Here is a 22,880-nt window from a genome sequence, read left to right on the forward strand (position 1 = left end):
AACAAGCAGAATTACCACAGCGCTACCACTAAAGGTTTCTCTGTGACTCGTTAATGAGAATATTCATTTACATTTACATTGTTTCTTTCAGAATAATGATGTCCCATTAGGGAAGACTAAAGGGTTATAGACTCAGAAATGCAAGAAACCTCATTACAAAGGAGGGGATAGAGGCTGATCTAATTGCTCTATAAGGGTCCAAGGTTACACTTGATAGGACAACCAGAAACAAGAGGGAAAGGATTTTTCCCCCTTTGAAATAGTTTAACACACTGTGAAGTTGAAGGAACAATATGCTTGAGGAATATAAATACAACAGACAGTAGATCTTATACCATAATGACCATATGGTCATTAACTATAATATGCCTAACTAGAGACAAGAGTGTGTGTTTATATTATGTGCAGCTTTCTACGGCAATCTGGAGAAAGGATGTGTGAAAATAGCACTTAAACTGGGCAACCTTCTTGCTCGCACCATGTCATATGCCTTTATGTAAAAGGCACAAAAGATTCAGATCAACTTCACTGAATTCCTAGATAATTTTGGTTAAAAGGCTGGGCAGTATCTTAATACCATTATAGTGCACTTAATAGTTTAGCAGCCTAAGATATATAATGCTCCTTTAGCTTCTCCAATTCTTTTATTTTGTAAAACAAGGAGCAATTGCAGTGCCTTCAAAATTCATCAGTTTTTTAATGACACAAAGGAAAAGAAATAGGGTTCTGCTGTTCTTTGTTTTTGCACAAAACGGATAAGGACTCGGACTGTAGTGGAACACCTCTTTGCAAAACATATTTAAATATATGCTTCCCATCAACTATAAGGATAATCTGAGGAAGGAGGAGGTATGCTACTTGGCTGCATAATCCTGTTTCCTGCTGGGAACAGGATTGTGCAGCCAATGCAGACTTAAACTCTGTTTTCTCACCCATCAACTGACATTCCCTTGATATCAGCTGAAGAGCAGATGGACGTGGTTTGGGGGAAATGGCCTCATGGGCCAAAGTGGAATCCCTGATCGCCAGGATTTGTGCAATTGCAGCCTTATTATTTTTTTGAGCCACTGTGAAGGCAAGTGGCTTGTGGACATGAGTACTGCTAGGCCACAACCCTAGTATTGTCTCCAACACTCCAGGAGTGCTTGCACGAGAACTGTTGAGTATGAACTGGCCCACAGACCAAAACAATAAGTTACATTGATTTCTTTATCTGCCTGTACTGAAGGCTTAGGATGGCAGAGGCATTTCTCTTGCTGTTCCTAACCTGATATTCTATGACCACTGTTCACGTTTTCTCAGCTTCCCTGGTCCCTCTGACACCTGGTGAACAGGGCTGAACTCTAATGCCTACTCTCCATCTTCCAAACATTTGCATCTTCCTTGCCACTTCCAGGAAAATAACTGCAGTGTTCAAGGTGGATGTTGCAGAACTGCACCACCAACTCACCACCCTTTCTCTGACTCCAGTGAGTCAATCCACATTTCAGTAGGAATTACGTAGAATTGTACTTAAGGTAACAGATGACATCAGGTTGACTATTCTGGCAGAGTGCGTTTCTTGCCGCTAATGCATTGCTACGCTATATAAAGCTTTAAGAACACTTTTATGCTTGTAGCATTGTAAAGGCTATTATAATAAGATCCGTAAAGTGCCATGTACATTGATGGTGCCGAACAGATTATAAAACACATTTTGCTGTACATCATCTGTAAGTCAAGATGAACTGGTTGCACAGGCCAAAGAGCACAGGAATGGAGAGAATTCTGAAGAACATTTATGAAGTCTTCAATAGCATAGAAAGGTTGACGCAACAAAATGAGTCGATGTCGGTGCAACCCCCGATGAGGTGCAAATGTTCCATGCTAGAAGCTTTCCGGGAGCAGGTCAGAAGTGGGGAGAAGGTTGCTAATAGAACTACTGTATAGTTTATAAGGGTCGCTAGAATGGCATAACTAAGTAGATTCTGTTATACCACAGCTAGTGGGCCCCTTCAAACATTACTACAGTGTGGGACAAAGAATGGCCCCCTAATTTGTTGCCCCATTTGCGGGTTTTTTCAGGCAGCAGCAGCAATGGCAGAGGTCCTCTTGTCAGGTGCCTCTTGTGGCAGATGCTACCTCCAGCGGCAACACCAAAAAAAGATTCCAGGGGGGTGGGGGTGGGAACAGAAAAGGCAATGTATATTTCTGGGTGAGGAAGTTCACATGTTAAAATCTCTGAACTAAAAGTATCAGTATATGTTAATGGCAGGAGTCTAGTAACAGGAGGTGGCAAGTGAGGGGGAGCTCCTTATTTGGGGGGCACTTGCCTCCTGCCCCCTCCCTCGATGCTACCTATTTCCTACCCAGAATGCCTCAGATACAGTGTTGTCCCTGAGCATCCTAAGTGGAAATGGCAGCTTACCCCAGATCCTGGGCATTCTGGCAGGATAGGGCAGTCATTGCAAAAAAAGATGAGTCTTAGCGCAGGGGAACATTTTCCTCCAAAATTGTTTCAGAATTACTCTGTGTCCACAGCATTTGTGGGAGGGGGTGACAAGAGGACATCCATTGCAGCTGTATGTTCTACCTTTAAAAATAAAAAACACCGTCGAAATGGTGCCTGATTCACTTCGCCCACAGTTTTTAAACTGAACCTCCTTCTACAGTATTTCAGACATAAAAGGTAAAGGTACCCCTGCCCGTATGGGCCAGTCTTGACAGACTTTGGGGTTGTGCGCCCATCTCACTTAAGAGGCCAGGGGCCAGTGCTGTCCGGAGACACTTCCGGGTCACGTGGCCAGCATGACATCGCTGCTCTGGCGAGCCAGAGCCGCACACGGAAACACCGTTTACCTTCCCGCTAGTAAGCGGTCCCTATTTATCTACTTGCACCCGGGGGTGCTTTCGAACTGCTAGGTTGGCAGGCGCTGGGACCGAAAGACGGGAGCGCACCCCACCGCGGAGATTCAAACCGCCGACCTTTCGATCGGCAAGCCCTAGGCGCAGAGGCTTTAACCCACAGCACCACCCACGTCCACCTTAATTGTGTCTAATGGTTCCAAATTAGAAAAATTTGGGATAGTAGAAGGCACCACTTCTTTCACGGGGGTCAGAATGATGGAGTCCCTGTTTAACCACATATTTGTATCTTTACAAATTTCCTAGTTTCAAAATACCACAGGATGTTGTTGTATTGGCCATCAACTTCTATGGCATTAATAGGGGAGTAAAAAAATTCATGGTGGGTAAGGCTATCAGTTATTAGTAGTCATGATGGCTGTATGCTATGTCCAATGTCACCAGCATCACAGAAGGGCTCTTGAGCTTGTATCCCACTTGTGGTCTTGTGGAAAACATGGTCTTATGGAAAACATGATGCTCAACAAGATAGGCCTGGTCTAATCTACCAGGGCTCTTCTTGCAAGCTTCCAGGTATAATTCAAGATAGTTGTTCTGTTCTGACCTATAGACTGCTATAATCATTGAAGCCCTGTATCTGAAAAATATCTTCCTTCCTCATGATTGTGATTAATATGACTACACAAAACTACTTTATTAACAATACAATCCATGCAAGAAGTGTGAAGACTAGTGTTCTGTGGAGCTGCTTCACAATTAAGAATAATCAGAACCAATGAAAAGACATATTTTGGCGGGTCTCTTGAAATTAGTGTTATACAGGTATAGGTGGGATTATTTTGATGTAATACATTTTGTTTTTATTTTTAAATGACATGATGTAACAAGCCCTGAACATCTAAGAGCAGAGAGAAATACAAATTCTAATAGGTAAAATAAATGGAAAATATCTGAGTTCAGATTCAATAATTAATTCTAAAGATAAAACAACACCAGTTGTACAGAACTCCTAACTCAGCATTTATATTAATTGCAAACTTTTAAATCTCAAACTCAATTTCTTAAGTTCATCTGTCTGAAAAGAATGGGCATCCTCACAAACAGTATCAAGTAATAAATATTCATCTTAAGAATCCTACAAAGAATTGAACCTTTAAATAATTTCATTAAATTAACAATCCTTTATTCAGTGTTTAATAAGGTAAAACTTCCTACTCCCAACAGTTATTTTAACAAGTCTTTGGCAGATAATAAAAACACTCTTCGATCAAGCTTCCAGAATTATAAGTAGCATCGACAGTTATTAAAACTGGTATTATCCGAGTCCCAGAGCAAAATGTCAAGCTTTGCCAACCTCATTTTGACACAAATACACAAGGCAATAAAGCTTTCCTACCTTGTATTTCTTCCCAGCCTTAACACTGATGCAATCCAAGAAATCTCTGCTGCAAAGGCTATGATCTGCTAGTGTATGATTTGCTCTTTTCAATTTTTCTTTCAAAAGCTTTATTTCAGATTTTTGTGATAGTATGAGATATTCTAGCTCACTTAAAGAATACTGCTGGAATTCCTAGAAAACAGAAGGGCAAGTACTTTGGAATATTTGGGGATAAAAGCAAAATATGAATATTGCTGCCAACATACTATGCTTCACATATTAAATCAAAAAGTTGCACACCAAAATACCACCTTTTATAGCCGGGGCTGGGGTGGAATAAAAGAAAATATTCAAGTGCAATTGGCCATAGGGCTAAGTTCACTAAAACATTTTTTTGGATTGTACCTGTTATGATATGAACTGTGCTCATAATGATTTGGATATTTCCCACAGGCATTTAATTTATTTAATTCAATTCCATAGCCTTCCTTATCCCAAGGGAACAGGACGGATAACAATATGCTAATTATAAAACACTGAATATTTTTTTTAAAAAATCCCACCTTGATCTATACTAACACTTTCACCTATCCTATCTTTGGCATCAAAAGTCAGTAAAAGAAACACTTTACTGCTTCTGGAAGGCACTTAATCACAGGAAAGTGCCTAAGGAAAAGGAGGTCCAAAGTTACAGTGCAACTACTGGGAATACATCTCTTAGTGCCTTTTCTGTCCTGGCTTAATACATAGATGACACAGTTGATAGGAGCTCTTAAAGGCTTCAAAAGAACATGGGGTGAAGACGACTTCCTATTTTGGGCCCATGCCATTGAGGCCTCTGTAGGTCATTGCCAAGGGACGCGGGTGGCGCTGTGGGTTAAACCACAGAGCCTAGGACTTGCCGATCAGAAGGTCAGCGGTTTGAATCCCTGCAGCAGGGTGAGCTCCCGTTGCTAGCTCCCTGCTCCTGCCAACCTAGCAGTTCGAAAGCACGTCAAAGTGCAAGTAGATAAATTGGCACCGCTCCGGCGGGAAGGTAAACGGCATTTCCGTGCTCTGCTCTGGTTTGCCAGAAGTGGCTTAGTCATGCTGGCCACATGACCCAGAAGCTGTACGCCAGCTCCCTCGGCCAATAAAGCAAGATGAGCGCCACAACCCCAGAGTCGGTCACGACTCGACCTAATGGTCAGGGGTCCCTTTACCTTTACCTTTGCCAACATTTTAATTGAAAAGCAAAAAGGCATTAGAACACTGGTGTAATGCACTCATAATGCACCCCTCACCATGGCCCAAAAGATGGCATAGCAGTTTTTATCAGCTGAAGTTTCAAACCATCATCAAAACACAGGAATCTGTGTTGTTTTGATGCACAAACTTATAGATATACCATGGGAGCCTTGGGGTTATTTGCCATGAAATATGTAACACAATTCTAACATGTTTGCTAGCAAAAGTTCTAAACCTTCTCCATGTAGCCCACTATGACAATTGCAACTCTAGAGAATACAATCAGTTACAACGTGACAAAAAGTGAAACACAAAACTGCACATCTTCCCAAACCAGAAAGTGACAATAGTGGATGCCTCAGCAAATGGCTTTGATTTTCAAACCCTTAGCAACTATCAAGCGACTCAAAAACCCCAGCCCACTTCAAGGGTTGGAAGTGAGTCTTGGGCTTGCAGAAGCCACCTCCAACTCCCTCACCAGGCAAATAAAAAAAAAGGCTGCACAAAGAGACTCTACACTCAATATGGATTTGTGTAGCACCAAGACAGAAGAAGCAGCATCTGAGAGTGTGGTGCTGATAATACCAAGGTTGCAGGTTCAATCCCTGTATAGCACTGCTGCATATTCCCACATTGTAGGAGGACTAGATGATCCTCAGGGTCCCTTCCAACTCTCCAGTTCTCTGATTCCATGAATGGAGCCCCTATCTGACTACCATGTACTGAAAATGGGTGAATAAATTGTTCCTACTAGTTGGACGCTTGGCAATGCATTTACTTCCACTGTAGCATATGAAAAATCATTATGCGAGCCTCAATTTAGTTCTGCTTAACTTGGGGTTGTTTTTCTAAACTCATTCTTTGTCATGGGTTCCTCTGACCTGGTTCACTTTTATCTGTTCTCTATTTGTGGCAGATTTTAATCTGGATATTATTGGCTGCATCCATAAACCATTTTTGTGCGTACAGAATTGTGCTGCGGCACACAGGTATGGACTGTACAAATGTCAAATGTTTCCATGTACTGCAGAATTTGCCCTTCAACTTTTTCTTTATTAGCATGCTATGTCCAAACAACTTGGTTAGCAGCTACTGGATGAGACATTGCAAGGTTTAAGGTTTATGTAACTCAGGTTTAGATTACTTGCTCAAGCGAAAGTGGATATTTACTTCATTAGAACTTCCTTGTAAATCAACAAATGCTACCACTATGCTAATATATAAAAGAAAAAATGAAGTTACTAGCCTGCAAAAGAAATTACTAACCTGCAGGGCTGGCCCAAGACATTTTGGCACTCGAGTTGAAACAAAAAAATGGGTTCACACTGCATTTTGTAAGACTAGATGGACTAATGTGGGTGATTTGCCAGAATTGGTTGAATATACTCTTGACTTTCAAAGTTGGCACCTGCCTGGCACGGGTAAGATGCATACTTTCACTGATCCATAAGGACTCTTAATTGGATCTATGAATCTGAGTGCATGAGGCAAAGCAGGGGCATGTGAACCAATAGTAGGTTGTATGTGAATCAACCTAATAAGGAAATGACATTAACAAGAAATATGCATATAGTTATGCGTGCAGCTCACATTGCAAGTTTGCATTGAACATATAGAGAAGATGCATTGTATCTAACTGTGCTAAGATAAAAGGAAACATCTCACTAATTGTTTTCCTTAGTTAACACTGCAGTAACAAGTGCAGCTAGCAAGTTCGAAGGAAAATCCATTTTTATAAACATCGTAACAATATTTACTACACTATATAGTGAGGAATAGCATCAAAATTTGTAATTACCAGGCATAGCATACAAGCTGTTCAAAATATAAGGCCCAGCTATAATGTAAGTTGAGTACCATTCTGCCCTCCTCCCCCCAAAATTCTTCTCCATCTCAGAATGATAAATCAGATTTGGTGATTAGGTGATCTGAAAAGCTGGAATGTGTAGAAACTATTTACTCTTAACTTCTTTTGAGTCTTGCATGCTCTTAATGTGGTTATTAGGAGGGGAGAGAATGAGGGGAGAGAATCTGTCAATTTTGTTTTCTCTTGGTTTGTCATTTTCCAGTCTTAAGTTCAGGTCTCCACATGCAATTTTTTGAAATACATACGCACATCCTCATCAGGATTCGAATGTGATATTCTGCTAATATACAAACCTGTGTGTATCATTTTGCCCAATATACACATTTTTGCAGAGCAATTTCCCCAAATATTTTATGCATACTTTACCCCAGTATATGCATTTCTGTACATATTATTACTAGGTTGGATAATTGTGTTGTGAAATTCAGGGGGAAATGCAAATGTCAAAGGATGGCTAGCTTCAGTCTACTTGTTTTTCCAGAAGATACAACTAGGTATGTTCACCTTTAAATGAACTCTGAATTTAGGGGAGGCTGAATTTTCAAGGTGCACTCTTGGTACTGTGGAGTGAAAACAAGGCAACAAGGATGGGGATCACACTACAATTCCTAGAAGGCAATACAGAATTTTCAGAGAAATGGGGCACTCATCAGGCAAGCCACAGCAACACAACTTTATAGACCATGATAACATTCCATAACACAACAGAGCTCAGCCTTATTGAGCCTAAAGACAACAGGATGTGATGAGCTTAGCCAATTTTCATCTACATCTTGGAATCTTCCATGTCCACGATGAAGAATGCCCAATGCAGACAGAAAGCAGGGGTGGGGGACGACTCACAGAGCTCTAACTTCGTAATGAATTCTGTATGATTGTTGCATATGGCCATAATCCAGAGTCCACATGCCAGACAGTTCGGCAATACTTGGACACCTTTCTCCTGTTGTAGCTTAAAGCCCCATGTTAATGTGTTGTGTGCCATCTGGACTTTTGTCTGTGACTATCATTCTAAGTCCTTTCCAATGCCTCACTGAAATCAAAACTGCAGCATTAATTTCACGCTAAACTGTTCTACATATTACTGACCATATTATCAGTGCTAGAGAAGACTTTCAAACAATTTTGTTGAATGCAGTCAGTACTTTACAGAGACTCCAATGAAACGTATATTTTGCACGCTCTTTCTGCGTTCAGCACACTGACACCTAGATTGTGTTTTCTAATCCAATATAGTAATGCTTGTGTATGGAGCATCTTGCCTCATATGCAGAGTCAGACCTGATGACCTTAAGGTTTCCTCTGGGGTTACAAGCATGCAATTGTGTGATACGGTTGTATATTAGCTTGGGAAGGCAGGGTTAGTTTGATTAGGAAGGAAAAGGTGTTGTTTGGCTCTTCCATCTTACTGTTGCTAACAAACACAGCCTTATAAGCCAGCTACACCAAAGTTTGCAAAACGGTTACACTTCTGTCACCAGCAGAAATCAAATTGTGCACAATAACGGAGTAAACCAGGAACGACGCTTGTTATATATTATCATCTCTATACATTAGAATCTCAATCATACTCAAACAAATTCACCAAAGTGTGGTTTTCAATCTGCTAACTATGCATTCCATAATAGCCTGTAATTATTAAAAACTGACAAGAAAGCTACGCCACCTGTGTTTATGTGAAGCCAGGTAATGAAAAAAACAACAACGCTGTCATCACCTCTCAATTCCTGATTGCATTATCAAAACTGTAGCTGAGTTTGGCATCTGGGTGTGACCTTGTTAACTGCTAGGGTAATTAAATTTATTCTATTGGGAAAAGGGATGATAAATTATTAGCAAGAAGATTTTGTTCACATTTTATTAAATTGGCCTGTCAAAGGGTCGGCCAAATTATCAAGGGCCTCATTTATTGGAGGCCAGCCATATTGCCACATCTGTTACAATTATTTATAATTTCAGCAGTTGAAAACCAACTGAGTTAGGCATCCGCCATGTAAAGTAATTTACAAATTATCTGATGAGGGTTTTAGCTTCTCCCTCATTTCTAGCCAGCAGAAAGCCGCACTGTAATTACAGAACACGATTAGGTTCTTTGGGGAACTTATCTTGCACTCATAGCCATAGTAAGATGCCGCAAGAACATATGGAGGAGCTTGTGCTGCTACTCCCTGAAGCTCGTGACCCGCCTGCCGCTGAGCCCTCGAGTTGAATTTGAATGAGAGTGCCATGGCTAATGTTCTACACATGCACCATTTATGCCACAAAACAAATCGGATCACTGTTAATTATGAAGCAGCTATAATCAGGTCTTCACATCTGTGTAATGTGAAGCGCAGTAGGCTCTATTCCAATAATGTATGACTACCTTTGGGTCGCAAATTGTGAGCCATATTGCCTCAGTAGTAGTTACTGAATTCAAAGCAACTCCTTTGATAAAAGCCCATCACAGGGATATTTTTATCCAGATTTGTTTTTTAACACAAGCTTCTCTTTATCAGCTATTGACCAGAACAGTTAAAGCATATGGCAAAAGTTCATTAATGAACGGGAGCACACAGCACTCTAATTTAATGAAACCACTTGAGCCATAAAATCAGATCTACTTAATTCTCTCTTCCTTTTTAGTTCCTCTTCTGCATCTAGCCTAAACCCTGAACTCTTAGCACAATATCATGAGCAACCCAAATGGGGGGAAAAGTGAATATATTTATAAAAGCTGATTTGTAAGAGGCTCCATGGCTTCAACAAAGCAACACTGACAAAAAAATAAGATGTTAAAAAAGTTCTTTTTCCACAACATTTTTTTTAATATAGAGCAACATAAATTATTAGGGCACACATCATTTGTATTTTAAAGCGTATTCTCTAGCAGCTGCTTTCTAACAACAAAAATGCTCTTTATTCCGTGAAAAATCTTTCTGTGAAAAGCAGCTAAACAAGCTGCACCCAGATGGCAAACCAGCTACAGTTTAATTAATCCACTAAAAGCCATTCAGTTTTCAGTAAGGGTAATGTAATTTTGAATAATTGTAGGGGAAAAAATTACTAAAACGTTCTTAAGTTTTATTATAGCGGCATGAACACTGCCACTATAGAGTAGTTAAAGTTGAGTTGCTGTTTCCATAATAAAGCCCTGCACTTTCCCATTCTTACTGCTTGCCTTTGCTTTGAGTGGGAAATGGATATTCGCTTTGCTGGCTTATTAAGCATATAAACATTTAAGCTTCACCAACAAGTCCTGAAGACAGAAACTTCGGATACGGCACTTTGCTACTGGCTTGAAACTTCTTACTGGATAACAGAATTCAGTCAAAAGGGCAGGGGTGGGGCTTGCATGCTAAACCGCTCCTAGAGATGGTAAAACCCAACACTTGCAACCTTTTCAAACTATGTTTCCTATTGTGCACCTTTCTACATACAATAATGTTGCTGATGCACTGCTCCCAGCAGCCCTGTTACCAGAGACCCTCCACATTTATTTGAACATGGGATGTTCCTCACCTTGCAATAGAGAACTGTCTATGCATTCCACCTATGCAAACATACCACGTTGCTGGGTTGGGAAGCTACTAAATTCAAATAAAATGGTTCTAAACATCACATGGCTGCAACCGTAAATAAGAGGCAAAGGTCAGTAATGCTTAATATCAGCCTTGTATACAGCACATTTAGCTGAATACTGTCTCTGCAAATATTTTGCTAGCAATGTGAATGAAATTACTGAAATGAAAGTTAGAAATGATAACTCTTTCTCTCTCTCTCTCTCTCTCTCTCACACACACACACACACACACACGGGTTACTATAGGGGTGCTTATGCAGAAGATAAAATGTGTATGGATTACTCAAGAACATTATCCTAAGTACTATTATTTGAATCAGCAGGATTATCATTTGCATTTCTCAAAGGAAATAAATACATAAATAATACTCATTCCATGTGTTCACAAACCGCTGAGTAAATTTCAATATTTAGGTTTTTTCCAAAGGGATGGGGTTGAAATAGGAAGGACGGGGGGCAAGAATCATAGTTGATTAATCTTACGGGTTTAAAACAATTGATTAAAAGAGGCACACAATTTCACCTGAAGAACTGACCACTTTGAAGAAGGGAAAGGCATTTTTTGTTTTTTACATTTATTTCCCATAACAATCTTAAAAAAATAATAATGCAGGAATATGCCCACTGATCCAGGATTTCAAGATTATTTCAGGAGAAACAGCAAGTTTCTTTGCATTTTGTGGCCAGCGCTGCTAAGCATGGGCCAACTCAAGCGGAGGGTGGGGGGGTGGCAGGAAACTGGACCAGGGAGAGGATGGTGCAGGTCAGGAATGGAAACTCTGGATGACCACCACCCAATGCTGTTAAGACTGCAACTTCCATCATCACTGACCATGCTGACTGGAAGTTGGAATCCAGCAGCGCTTAGAAAGCTACAGGTATGTTATCCCTGATGGAGAACAATATTAAGCCTGGAAAACTGCTGTTTGTCTTCACAGCAAAATGCCGGTCATGCCTAGTTCTGCACCATCACAGAGCACCAGCAGGTGGAATGTCCTGTCTTAGAAAATGCATTCCCTTCTGTATGAGAAAATAAGCGAAATGCCTCTCCAACAACAGTGTCCATTCTTCTTGATTTGCATTCAAATTTTTAAAAAGCCAGCTACCCAATTAATTGGAAGAACACTTGAACGGACTGAAGAGTGCGTAATCAACCAGTTGGTGGTATTAATTGACCAAACGTTACACCCACAGGATTAAAAAAGTTGGTCTTCCATTGGAATGTGGAGCTCTCTGGCCTATATGAACTATGTATGAACTATGCAGCTGTGCAACCTTGGTAATGGATTGGATGAGAGCCAACAAACTGAAGCTCAATCCAGATAAAATCGAAGCACTGTTAGTGGGTGGTTCTCCAGAGGGGAGCTTGCCTGCTCTTGATGGGGTTACACTTCCTCGGAAGGAGTGGGTACATAACTTGGGGGTACCCCCTGGATCCTTTGCTGTCCCTTGAGACTCAGCTGGTGGCCCAGCTATTCCCCATTTTGGGCAGGGATAGCCTAACTTCTGTCACCTATGCTCTGGTAACCTCTAGGTTAGATTACTGCAACATGTTATATGTCGAGCTGCCTCCGAAGGCAGTTCAGAAACGTCAGCTGGTGCAGGATTTGACGGCCAGGTTACTCACTGGGGCAAGAGTATATTACAGTGGTACCTTGGGTTACATACGCTTTAGGTTACATACGCTTCAGGTTACACACTCCGCTAACCTAGAAATAGTGCTTCAGGTTAAGAACTTTGCTTCAGGATAAGAACAGAAATCGGGCTCTGGCGGTGCGGCAGCAGCAGGAGGCCCCATTAGCTAAAGTGGTGCTTCAGGTTAAGAACAGTTTCAGGTTAAGAACGGACCTCTGGAACGAATTAAGTACTTAACCCGAGGTACCACTGTACACTGATCCTGGCCCAACTGTACTTGCTACCAATTAGTTTCCAGTCCCAATTCAAAGTGCTGGTCTTGACACATGAAGCCTTAAATGTCTCAGAACTACAATATCTCAAGGTATTCCCCATATGAAGTGACTCAGACCCTGCAATCATCACCTGAGGCCCTTCTTCGTGTGCCCCCTCCATGAGAGGTCCAGAGGGTGGCAACGTGAGAACAGGCCTCTTTTGTGGTGGCTCCCTTTTGTGGAATGCTCTCCCCAGGGAGGCTCACCTGGCACCTTCCTTACATATCTTTAGGTGCCAAGCAAAAACTTTTCTCTATAACCAGGCATTGGGCTGATCAAACATTTTATGGCCTTTTAAATGTGTTTGTGGGAGGGAGGTTATTGGTTTGTTTTCGTTTCATTATGTATTTTGTGTTCTCATTTTTTGTGTGAACAATAACAACAATGCAAGTGCTGCAGAAAAACTTAACTTAGTTGATGCTTGATTGTTTCATGGGTGCATGGTGTTATATCTACCAGGTTGTTCACTTGGAAAGTGGGATAATTAAAAATACTATTTGCCAACAATTTTTCTCTCACCTCTTTTCTCTGTTTTGAAGGACTTTCAGGTTTTGAAAACAGAGAGCTGAGAGCCTGTTGAAGTTGTTCTTCCAGCTGACTGATATGTCGTTCTTTTTCAAATAGTTGGTTCTGAAGAGAAGCTTGACTTTGCCGGAGCTCCAACTCACTTGCTTTGAGTTTCTCAAAACATATGGTCAATTCATTGTAAAGCTATTTTAAGATTTAAGAAATTTAAGAAAAATTTAAGATTTAAGAAAAAGTGTCATGAACAAGAGCACATGTTCATAAATATGCAACTACTAGAGTGTGAAATCTAGCAACAAAATTCAGAGAACCAGTATAATTAAAACCATTTTCAACCCTTGTAAATGCTGATCCCACTCTGCCAGATTTCGTTTGAGACAGAGTTCCAATGCCCTTCATCAACACATAGAAAGAAAATGCTTGACACTGGAACTGTAGTGTACTACCTATAGTGTACTTACCTATATTTTACACTAAGTAAATCTACAGAAGCTATTCTGCATAAAACTATCTTAGATGTAACAGCTCGCAACAATATTATCCCAGAAATCTAAATTCTACACTACTAAATGAAGGCTATAGGCCAAACAAAACATGACAGAAGCAACCATTCTATCACATTGACATATAAATTGGGGTGGGTCTAGTTTTTAATAACGAAAGGTGACAGTATGTGAAAGGACCTGAATCCACCTGAACTTAATCTTGCCATGCTCTGGCACACTTCCAGTATCAGAACTGCCCTGGGAGAAAAGAGCCAGAGATTCCTAGAATGCAGGGATGGAAGGGAGAGGGAAAGGGACAGAAAAGGAACTTGCCTCTGCAAATATCTCCTACAGAAATTAGACCACATCTACTTTATTCATGAATGGAACAGACACAGCAACAAGACAAATGCAACAAACATTTTTTGCCTGCCAGGGCTATTTTGGTCCTAAGAACATGAACTCAGCTTTAGCTTGATGGTTACAGTTTCACATGTCATGGGTTATAGAAAATGGATGGTTAGGGCTTGGTGCATACAAATGATTTTTTCTAGTTTCTATTTAATATTTGGCTATATATATATATATATATATATATATATATATGCTTTCGTAGATTTTCACGGGTACAGGAATGCAGGTTTTGGTGTCCTCGGGTGTCTTCCCGTGTAAAAGTTGGGGTGTCTAGGCGACGTTTCGACGAGGTCTCACTCGTCATCTTCAGGCTGGTGCTTTCGGCTTCTTGTTACTGGAACAGAGCAGGATCTCAGTGTTTGAGTTCCTATAAATACTGTTGAGGGGGTGTGGTGTATAGCCTCCAATGTTCTGGGCAGAGAGGAAGTTCCCAGGCTAGTGTGCCTTTTCTTCTTTTGTTCCTTAATTACTTGAGGGATATCCTGAGTGATTTCTTGAGTGATATCCTGAGTACCACTTAGGTGGGTCATTAGGTGTGGATTAGTTGCTAAAGTCTTTGTGTCTTGACCTCTTGAACTTTGTGAAGAGTTTTTCTGAGAAGATGGCTGTACTGCACTTAGTTGTGCTCTGGCTTGGCTTCGTGTATAGGGGCGAGCTGTGGTTTTGTGGCTTGTGTCAGCCAGATCTGTGTAGGGATTGCAGGGGGGTGCAGCATCCGGAGGTGCCTCCATGGTTTGGCTACTGGATGGTGTCTGTAATTTATCTGTGGAGAGGGTCTGGGTTTGGGTCTGGTGTGGTTGATTGGTGATGGCGTTCTGTGTGCCTCTGGATCTGGTGTCAGTTTTTGTGGGGAGGGCTAATTTCCAGATGTCTGGCAAGCGGGATGTGTCGTCACGCTTGTTCATGTTGTGAGGGTGTTTCTCTATCTCGATGGCTTCCATGATTATTCTCTTGTGGTGATGTTCCATGTTAAAGAGCAATTTGGAATCTGCAAAATTAATTTCGTGTCCTGTTTCTTTCATGTGTTGGAAAAGAGAGGAAGTTTTTTCTTCTTTTTTGACGGCATTCTTGTGTTCTGCGATACGTGCATTTATTCGTCTGTTTGTTTGTCCAATGTACGTGGAGATAGAGAAACACCCTCACAACATGAACAAGCGTGACGACACAAAAACTCCCCACAAAAACTGACACCAGATCCAGAGGCACACAGAACGCCATCACCAATCAACCACACCAGACCCAAACCCAGACCCTCTCCACAGATAAATTACAGACACCATCCAGTAGCCAAACCATGGAGGCACCTCCGGATGCTGCACCCCCCTGCAATCCCTACACAGATCTGGCTGACACAAGCCACAAAACCACAGCTCGCCCCTATACACGAAGCCAAGCCAGAGCACAACTAAGTGCAGTACAGCCATCTTCTCAGAAAAACTCTTCACAAAGTTCAAGAGGTCAAGACACAAAGACTTTAGCAACTAATCCACACCTAATGACCCACCTAAGTGGTACTCAGGATATCACTCAAGAAATCACTCAGGATATCCCTCAAGTAATTAAGGAACAAAAGAAGAAAAGGCACACTAGCCTGGGAACTTCCTCTCTGCCCAGAACATTGGAGGCTATACACCACACCCCCTCAACAGTATTTATAGGAACTCAAACACTGAGATCCTGCTCTGTTCCAGTAACAAGAAGCCGAAAGCACCAGCCTGAAGATGACGAGTGAGACCTCGTCGAAACGTCGCCTAGACACCCCAACTTTTACACGGGAAGACACCCGAGGACACCAAAACCTGCATATATATATATATATATATATATATATATATATATATATATATATATATATCTGTTAATTGAAGCTACTGTATAACAGAATACCATTTCCTAGTTCTTTCCTGCACCACAGTAGCTTATTGTTATTTACATAGCAGCCAAGATGATCAGGTTTCTCTAAGCCATCTAACTTGTCTGGATAAAAATATTAAAGAGAACAAAACAAAACAAAACAAAACAAAACTTGCAGCCACCCAGCAATGCAAATGTCTACATTTGCAAAAGGCCCAACAAGTTTTCATCCTCCAAATAGCTGAAACCAGATAACAGACTTTATATTCCCCTAACAAATCAAAAGTGCAGTATTCCAAGACAACTGTCTCCCTTGCATTAGTGTGCTGGCTGGAAGAACTAGATAAGGACTTGTCAGCCACTCTATAGGCAAATTCACAGAGGAAAAGTCTTCTACGTTTCCAAATGGCATTGAGCCTATCAGCATGTACGTCCTATGATATATCGTCCCTTATAGCAAGATCAATGACCTCTGTTAGTGGTCAGATAGCCCATATGCCCAGAACCTCAGGTCATGTGACTCACTGGCATATCATTTAGGACATAATGGAATTTGCACAGACAGACCAAGTTTATTAGGTCACACTTGATCCCGTGGCTTAAAAGCTACTGCAAGCTGCCTTGAACAAAAGAAGATTGAAATAAACAAAGCTGCTCTGACAAACTTGCTGCACAATTCTGCATATATGCCTACTTGGATGTAAGTCCCAATGAGTTCAATGGCACATACCGTAATCCTAGTTGTTTGTGTGGGATTGCAGCTTCAGGAGTGAAGGCAAATGATTGGTAATCTCATGTGATATACACAAACACAGAAAGCTGCCGTATACCATGTCAAATGATTGATCCATCTTCCTTTGTACAGTACTGTCTACCCTAAACTGGCGGCAGGTCCCCAGGGTTCAGATGGGAGGTATTCCCAGCCTGAACTAGAGACACCAAGGGTGAAGCCCTTCCCTGCTTCTGAACAATACAGTAGTAGGCTGTAATCAGGCTGTGAGTAAGCAACTGAACGTTTGAACATTCCCATATGCCCAACATAAAAAAAAATCCTGAATGAACAAACACATGAACAAACAAACCTAACATGTCAAAAAGAGTTACCCGAACCTTTTCTATGATGTGTTAGTATCTATATATCCAGGATTTGTTTTTTGTTTTTTTAAATATAGGAAATATTCAGTCTAAAGGTTTTTATGCGTTCAGACATTTTTTGTAATCTTGAATTCTTGAAACGCATGACAAAAATGCATAGTATGATTATTAATTCTCCACCTATATTTTAAATTTGGACAGTCTTGCACCAGATTAATCACATGAGCCCATTCATGCTTGTATCATGCTCTTAAATATAACATCTTGAGAGGCTTATAAATACATATCCAGACATAACTACAATGGAAAACATCTCCAAACTCTCAGGCGTTTTTGTAGAACACAGTCTAACCAATGATCCCAAGTTAGAAAAACTGGATGTAGGCATTCAGTTCCACACTAATATCTAGATGGGCTACACAACACTACTTCCCCTCAGTCCAAATATTTTAGGTTAGTGGGTTTATGGAAACTCATTGACATCTATTTTATACTGTATTTATAGCTCTTCTTCTCAAGAAAAGGAATTATTTTCTAAAAATGTATACCAACTATTTCACTGGTCCCAGACACACCAAGTGCTCCAGTAGCATGCTGGTTTTAATGAGACTCAATAGATTTATCCTCACCTAAGACTCAAGGTGGTGAGTCTTAAATCAATACTAAGGATAAGACAACAAGAGTTTCTCGGTCTCCAGACTACCTTATCAGCACACTCTGAAATTTACAGTTTAAAAGTTTTGTTTCAAAATGCAGCACTTCCCTTCAGCGAGGTCTTGGCTGCCTAGCTATTTATTAATTGGTCTGATTGAAAATCTCATAAAGGAAAGCTTTCTCAATGGTCCAAAAGTAACACTGTTTGCTCCCAAACAGGAAACTAAGTTTAAATCCTAGACCACATCTGTGTTTCCTCTATCTACAGAAATTGGGACCAGCAACACGGATAAACAAAGTGTCTTCGATGTACTCAATCAAGTGTTGTTTTTCAAAGCTTGCTCAAATGAGCTTGATAAACCCGAAATGAACTTGATCAGCTCTCCAAATATAAATCCATGGTCACATCATTAGCTTGAAAGGACATCACACTTGTTTGTCCGAAGCCTAGAGAAAGAGGGAGAACAAAAACAGGCTTGACTTTCCAAGTGGATCAAGAGAGCAGATTTTATAAGGATGGAAACAGATAATTAAACAATCGGTCTGTAAGCACTTAGAAGAGGATGCTGTGATAACTAAGAGCCTGCAAGAGTTTCTCAAAAACAGGTCATGTCAGACAAATCTTATTTTTTTGATAGAGTTACCAGCTTGGCTGGCAGGGGAATGCAGTGGATGTAACGTATCTTGATTTCAGTAAGGCTTTCAACAAAATCCCCCATGACAGTCTTGCAGAGATGGTGGTAAAGTATGGGCTAGACGATATTACTATTAGTGGATTTGTAGCTGTTGACTGACCAAACTCAAAGAGTGCTCACCAATGGTTCCTCGTCATCCAGGAAAAAAGTAAGAAGTACCACAGGTTTGGCCTTGGCCGAGTGCTGTTCAACATCTTTATAATTTACTTGGATGAAGGAATAGAGCAGATGCTAGTCATTATTATTATTTTTTACACTAAACTGGGAGGGATAGGTAATACCACAGAAGATACAATCAGGATTCAAGATGACCTTGATGGATTGGAGAACTGGGCCAAAACTAACAAAATGAATTCCAATAAGGACAACTGTAAATGCAGACAGTTAGGCAGGAATAATCAGTTCCACAAATATAGGCTGGAGGACACCTGGCTTGGAGGCAGGGCATGTGAAAAGGATCTAGGGGTCTTAGTAGACCACAATACAAACAGTGTTCATGCACCAGCAAAAAAAAAAAAAGCTAATGCAATTCTAAGCTGCATCAACAGAAGTACAGCATCCAGATCAAAAGAAATAATAATACCATTGGGGAGGCATGATTATAACCTTTCATATGAAGACTGCTGATTTTAACAGGTATTTTACCTTTCAGGCTGCTGGCATATTTAGGTTTTTGTAAACCTTCATTGGCTTCTAACCTGCTGTCTCTGTTCCTAATTTTAATCAGTTTTACACTGTTTCTTGTATGTGATGAAGTGCCACATAGTGTTCATTCTGCAGGAAACTGAACCTTTTAGTGTGGTAGCACCCAATCCTTGGAACTCCCTTCCCATTAATATTAACCATGTGCCTTCACAATATTGTTTTCAAGGCCTACAAAAACCTCCCCCCCCACACACACACAGCAAGCCCACCCAAGCATGTAATTTTGGTGTGCAATTCTAAACACACAATTTTATTAAGTATAACTGCTTTGAAAATTCTAGGGTTTTTTAATGTAAGTTGTTCTACATGGTCATTTTATTTTTTTTCTTAATGAATATTTTAGATTGTCTTTTATAAATCTCTGTTCTATGTTGATCAGACCACAACTAGAATACTGTGTCCAATTCTGGGCACCACAATTTAAGAAGGATGTTGACAATCTGGAACGTGTGCAGAGGAGGGCAACCAAGATGATCAAGGGCCTGGGAACTAAGCCTTAGGACAGGGGTCTGCAACCTTTAAGACAAAAAGAGCCACTTGGACTCGTTTCCGAAGAAAAAAAAACTGGGAGCCGCAAAACTCGTCATTATAAAAATAACTTTTTTGTCACTTTTTTATTATTTCTTTGCTTGTCCCTTCAGAATTACTCCTCTTCATAGAAATAAACGTTAAATTAACAAGTTACCTTTTTGTATGTGTGTGTTCTTCACTTCCCTTCAAAACAGTGACCAGCGTACATGCCCCTTACAATGTAGCAGGTGGGCGGGAAGGTGACGTCAGGACGGTGCGTGACTAACGCACGCACCGCCCCCATGCGACGTCACAGCCAGTACAGCGCCTGCCACAGTGGGGAGTGTCGGGGCGCACAATGCGCCTCCTCCCCTCGCTAGTATCCACCCCGGAGCCGCGGCAAAGGTGTAAAAGAGCCACATGCGGCTCCGGAGCCACGGGTTGCCGACCCCTGCCTTAGGAGAAGCGTTTGAAGGAGCTGGGTATGTTTAGCCTGGAAAAGAAGAGACTGAGAGGAGATATGAGAGCAATCTTCAAATATCTCAAGGGCTGTCACATGGAGGAGAGAGCATGCTTGTTTTCTCCTCCTCTGGAGGGTAGGACTCAAACCAATGGCTTCAAGTTACAAGAAAGGATATTCCAACTAAATATTCAGAAAAAAACTTTCTGAGAGTAAGAGCTGTACAGCAGTGGAATAGACTCCCATGAGAGGTGGTGGACTCTCCTCCCCTGGAAGTTTTTAAGCAGGGGTTGGATGGTCATCTGTAATGGATGCTTTAGCTGAGATTCCTGCATTGCAGGGGGTTGGACTAGATGACTCTTGGGTTCCTCCCAACTCTATGATTCTATAGTGTAAGTGATATATACATTTTGTTAATTAAAATAAACAGATAAAATAAGAAAAAGAAACACAGCAAACTGGTGCACACTGATTGTGCTATATTTTCCCCGTCTGGAAACAGGAGTGTCGAATTATATGTCCTCTCTTCCTCAGCTGCAAAGAGAAAAATGTCAATAACAGTGTGGTAGTGATGAGGCCAAGGGCAGTGATGGAACAAGCTATTTGCCACTGAGCTTCAATGACTACTCACACAAGTCCAACCACATATTGCACTTATAGTGAAGGTGACACTTTTGCAAAGTTTTGCCCTTGTAAAGAAGGAAACGCACTTTCGGAGCGCCTACATACTTTTTGATATGATATCGTTTCAGCTGTGTGAGCATCTTCCTGAGTTCTCAGTACTTTTTGCGTATCCATATTGAGAGCCTGAAGCTGCTGGATCAGCTCTGCCTGCTGTGCTGCATGTTCAGTGTTTTGTTTGTAGAGATTCTGCAGCTCCTGCAACTCCTTCCTGTGCAAAGCAAGCAAGAAACAAGAAACTTGAGCAAAAGAAATATTGCAATCATCTCAATTAAACAGTTATGTTAGCTGTTTTTATGTGAAAATCTTCCTCTCTCATCTATAGTTTCAGATTCATTAAGTGATAAGAAAGAGTGATGAACTAAAAAGAAAAGAAATATAAACTGCAATGTCAGTTTTCATTTTAATTCATTTCATCAATATGAATGGTAAAATAAATGGTCTTCAACAAGTTCTCACAGAAACACTTGCAGTTCTCCTTTCATTATTCAATATACTTTTAAAAGCAAAAACATAAGAAGGGATACATGAAGGTGACTTTCACTGTTTTTATTCATACCTTTTTTGATTCCTGATAAAATATGCTTGCAGTGAAAATGTCCTACTAAGGAGTTTATGTAACGGAACACATAACAAGGGGACACTAAGAACTAGTCCAAAGAGGTGTTGTGAAACTTCTTGTGATGTTTAAGGAATTTGAAAGACCCACCTTATATCAGGCCAAAGACAGGGGGTAGAATTCAAGATAGTGCTAAGCAGATCACTCTGCCAGTGCAAACATTTCTACTTGTCTGAAATCAATAAACATGACTATGCTAGACCGAATAATATTAACAGGTCTATTCTGTGTAAAACTTTGTTGAATACCACTCAAAGAAGGCTTAGCTTTTGAATTTCTGATTTTCCATTCTACTATATAGCTAAAAACAGTGATTCAGTTTGATTTATATATTTTGATCTTGCTTTTTATTTTTAGTATTCTTTGTATTTATTTAGGATCTTAAGATTTTTAAAATTTAAAATCTTAGCTTCTCTTTATTACAGAGGAACAACATTTTGTGTACATTTACCGTATGAATCAGGTACCTAATGCCATTAAAATGGCATGCTGTTTACAGAAACAAACAGACAGAAACATTGTTATGTGTCCATTTAACCCCAAAGGAGGAAAGAAATTCAGATGACAGGGGCATGAATTATGTAACAGAACAAACAGAAGACTCAAGAGAATGAATATGCTAACAGATAGTTGACAAAATAATGCCTTTTACTACTAGAAGAATGGAAACATATGCTAGATGCTCAGTAGCATAAAGGCAACCAGTGGAAATTATGACTCCCGACTAGTGCAACTGTTAAAACCTGTGCGGCAATGTTAGGCACTAGCTACAGTTTCTGGACTGCCTTCAAGGGTAACCCATATGGAGTGTATTACAGTAATCCAAATGGGAGATCTTGGAGCAAGCAAAACTGCCACCAGGGAATCTCAATCCAGCAATGACCACAGCTGCTAAACAAACCTGGGTCTCTAGTGAAGTTATTGGGTTTAGGAGCATTCTTGAACTACACACTTGCTCCTTTACAACTCCCTCCAGAAAAGCCCAAACATCCAATTCTCAGACATGAGAACTGCCCACCAACAGTGCCGCCATTTTGTCAGGATGCAGTTTCAGTTTTTTGGCCCTCTTCCAGCTCGTCAATGCCTTCCAGTACCGGGTTTGGATGGTATTTAGATACAGAATTGGGAGTAATCAATGTATTGGTGGTGCAGACTCTCAGTCTCCCTGGCAACCTCACCCAGCTCTATATCTAGATGTTACATGATACTGGGGACAAGGAGGAAACCTGTGGGACCTCACAGCGTAACTGCTACGAAGGCCAAGCAGAAGTAATCCAATGCTATTCTCTGGAAGTGGCCCTGTACGTAGCAGCAAAAACACCTTAACCCCGTGACCCCAACCATTGGATGGGGGGG

General features: G+C 40.8%; 1 protein-coding gene across 3 annotated transcripts in view; it reads right to left on the bottom strand.

The window, feature by feature from the left end:
* The window catches only part of CNTLN (centlein), a 175,818-nt gene that overhangs the window by 105,225 nt on the left and 47,713 nt on the right, over nucleotides 1-22,880 (bottom strand). For 2 of the 3 annotated variants that reach the window (XR_014163921.1, XM_081893797.1), the window contains exons 7-9: nucleotides 20,954-21,116; nucleotides 13,347-13,538; nucleotides 4,241-4,414 (exon numbers count right to left, since the gene is read on the bottom strand). Coding sequence is in view for 2 of the 3 variants with exons in the window: in XM_081893797.1 (XP_081749923.1) it covers nucleotides 4,241-4,414; nucleotides 13,347-13,538; nucleotides 20,954-21,116 (529 nt within the window). In the remaining variant the exon portion in view is untranslated. The remainder of the gene's footprint in view (nucleotides 1-4,240; nucleotides 4,415-13,346; nucleotides 13,539-20,953; nucleotides 21,117-22,880) is intronic. The other variant, XM_081893798.1, reaches the window with a different exon arrangement.

This window comes from Podarcis melisellensis, assembly GCF_964234715.1.
Source record: "Podarcis melisellensis genome assembly, chromosome: 17".
NCBI classification, from domain to species: Eukaryota; Metazoa; Chordata; class Lepidosauria; order Squamata; family Lacertidae; genus Podarcis; species Podarcis melisellensis.